The sequence below is a fragment of the Rhinopithecus bieti genome, unplaced genomic scaffold, assembly GCF_001698545.2.
Source record: "Rhinopithecus bieti isolate Rb0 unplaced genomic scaffold, ASM169854v2 scaffold_19, whole genome shotgun sequence".
Lineage (NCBI taxonomy): Eukaryota > Metazoa > Chordata > Mammalia > Primates > Cercopithecidae > Rhinopithecus > Rhinopithecus bieti.
Window position 1 is genome coordinate 4030531 of NW_016803360.1, and position 2964 is coordinate 4033494.

At 38.5% G+C, this 2964-nt stretch overlaps 1 protein-coding gene across 1 annotated transcript in view; it reads left to right on the plus strand.

Annotated features, from left to right (window-relative positions):
* Positions 1-2964, plus strand: part of L3MBTL3 (L3MBTL histone methyl-lysine binding protein 3) — a 127642-nt gene that overhangs the window by 60957 nt on the left and 63721 nt on the right. Inside the window, exon 14 of the mRNA XM_017879382.1 lies at positions 49-172. Within this exon, the coding sequence (XP_017734871.1) occupies positions 49-172 (124 nt within the window). The remainder of the gene's footprint in view (positions 1-48; positions 173-2964) is intronic.

Consider the following 2964-nt stretch of genomic DNA (forward strand, 5'->3'; position numbering starts at 1 on the left):
CTTCTTCATAATCAAGACAGTGTATTTCTGAGTACATCACTACTTAAGGTGCCATGGCCACTTCTGGTATGAAAAGACAGGGTCATCAAACAGAAAGTATCCCTGCGCAGTAGGCGATTGCTTAGTGGACACTTACAGGAGTAATGAAGACTGCCTTCATCACAGAGAGAGGGTGAGTCCTGGGTTTACGAGGAGCTGTTTTTGAATGTAGCCTGCAGCATGTAAGCTGCAAGATTGGAGAGCTTCAAGTTCTGTTGGAACAGCTGGTTTCATTTTTAAGTTTGTCTCTAGTTCCTTGATACAGTGTCTCATTTAGAGTGTCTGATCATTTACTCACTCAGGAGGACCAGTCATTCCTGTAATAGGCAAGTCAAGTCCTATCCACTCCCCGAATTGTCTCATATATTAAAGGGAGGAAAGCCTCTGTCTTGACTAATTTCCAGTACTATTTTGAAGGTGAAATAGCATTGACATAAACCATGAAGAGTTAAAGCAAAGTATTGGCCAGGCACCTATGACTCACGCCTGTAATCCCAGCACTTTGGGAGGCTGAGGTGGGAGGATCACTTGAGCCCAGGAGTTCAAGACCAGCCTGGGTAACATAGTGAGACCCTGTCTCTATAAAAAAATTTTCAAAGTCAGCCAGGTGAGGTGGCATGCACCTGTAGTCCCTGCTATTTGTGAGACTGAGGCAGGAGGATTGCTTGAGCCCAGGAGTTCGAGGCTACAGTCAGCTATGATTGTGCCACTGCACTCCAGCCTGGGCAACAGAACAAGACAGTGTTTCAAGAAAAAAAAAAAAAAAAAAAAAAACAAAGAAAGCAAGATATTAATGGTTTCATGACTCCAAATGTTGTGCTGCCTGGAAGATTTCTTGTATTCCACCTTCCTTTGTCTATCCTGTGGCTTACAAAATAATAGTGGCCAGTGATTGCCATAGTTACTTCTTTGCCACTATCACCATCTAAAATGGTGTGAGGATCCCTTTAGATTTCCCAGTTTGTTATCAGTCTTTCTTTCTGTACCACCGTTTTTGGTCATGATCAGAGATGTGATTAATTAACAGTGAACCAGTGAACAACAGCGGGTTCCTGGTTACGTACCCTGGAAGGAGTGGTGTAAGGCGTTACCACCGACTTCTTTTTTTTTTTTTTTTTGTATTTTTTGGTAGAGACGGGGTTTCACCGTGTTAGCCAGGATGGTCTTGATCTCCTGACGTCGTGATCCGCCTGCCTCAGCCTCCCAAAATGCTGGGATTACAGGCGTGAGCCACCGTGCCCGGCTACATATTTACTCTTTAACCATTTTATTTTGGAACAATTTTGAATGTACAGAAAAGTTGCAAGAACAGTGCAGAACTCATCTTTTCCCTGACTCAGAGACCCAGTCAAGTTTGCCAGTTGTCCTAGTGATGTCATTCCTAGCAAAAGGATCTCAGTTGTCAGATCCCTCCAGCTTCTGTTAATTAGGCTCTCCTTGACTTTTGTGACCTTAATAAGTTTGAGGATTCCAGATCTGTGATTCTGTAGAATGTTACTTAATTTGAGTCGGATTGGTATTTCCTCATGATCATACGCAGGCTGTGCTTTTCTGGCAGGAATATCATAGACATAGTGCTGTGTTCTCATTGCCTTCTCTCAGGTGGCTCATGATGTCAATCTGTCTCTTTACTGGTTTGCTTTTACCACTGATGGATCAAGATGGTGTTTGCTAGGTTTGTCCACTAATGGAGTTATTTTTTCTCTGTAACTAATAAGTATTTTCTGGAGAGATACTTTGAGACTGTGTATCTCGTCCCAATATCATTTGCTAGTTTTAGCATCTGTTGACATTTCTAGTGTGAATTATATTATTCTGACAGTGTTAAACTGTAATTTTTCTTATTCCATCATTTCCTATACAAAATTAGTTGATATTTTCCTGCAAAGAATAGCTTTTCTTATCTTCCTATTTATTTGTTCAATTTATCTATATCAGGGTAGACCCATAGATTACTATTTTTATCAGTGAGTTATAATCGATTGCTAGCATTGTTTATCTTCATATTCAGATTTTCTCAGATATTAACCAGTTATAACCCCTTAGGCACATTTCAGTGTCCTTTTGAAATGTTCTTATTTTTTGAGAACTTCTTATTTTCTGGCACAGCTAGGCTTATCTCATACTTTCCCTGACCCCACCCTAGAGTCACCCATTTCTTCAAGGTTCCATGCTGCTTTTTAGTAGAGAATGATACTTAGAAACTAAGATCTGAACACTAAGTGTGCTTATTTACTACAAGATTGTTGATGTTTCCAGGCTTTTCAGCTAATATAGCTAGGAAATACATGTGTATAAATATATACAAAAATGTGTATTTATGTATATTTCTGTATCTGTTCATATATTGAAAACTGTGAATTTATACCATTAGTTCCAATTCAAATCCAACGCATCAGCTTCATTCCAGTTTCCCTCAAACCTGGCTAACATTGTCTCCAGTATATTTGCTGCTTTTCTCAGTTCCCTTTATGTGGCTAATTTCCCACCATACTGGACCACTGTTTATTCCTGCTCATGCCTACCTAATGGATTTGGGGCCCTGGAGGGAACAAAAGAGGGCAGGAGGAAGGAGAAGATACTTTTACACATTCTATGAATAATGTTACATCATTTGTGCGTGTTTGTTGGAACTAACAATATGAAGTTATATCTGGAAGTGTTCACATATTAATAGATATAAATCTACCGTGTTCTTTTTAATAAGTACTTTCTGCTTATATACTTTTTTTGCATATTTGTATATTGAAGGTCATTTAACTTACTTAATTTTCACATTTACAAACCATTGTGTGTTGCCTTTATTACATATGTCAGATTTTTCTAGATTCATAGAAACAAAATTGCTAAAGGGTATTTGTGTGTCTGTCTTGTAAGACTATCCTTATCTGAAAATATAAATTATATATATATATCTATAAAATT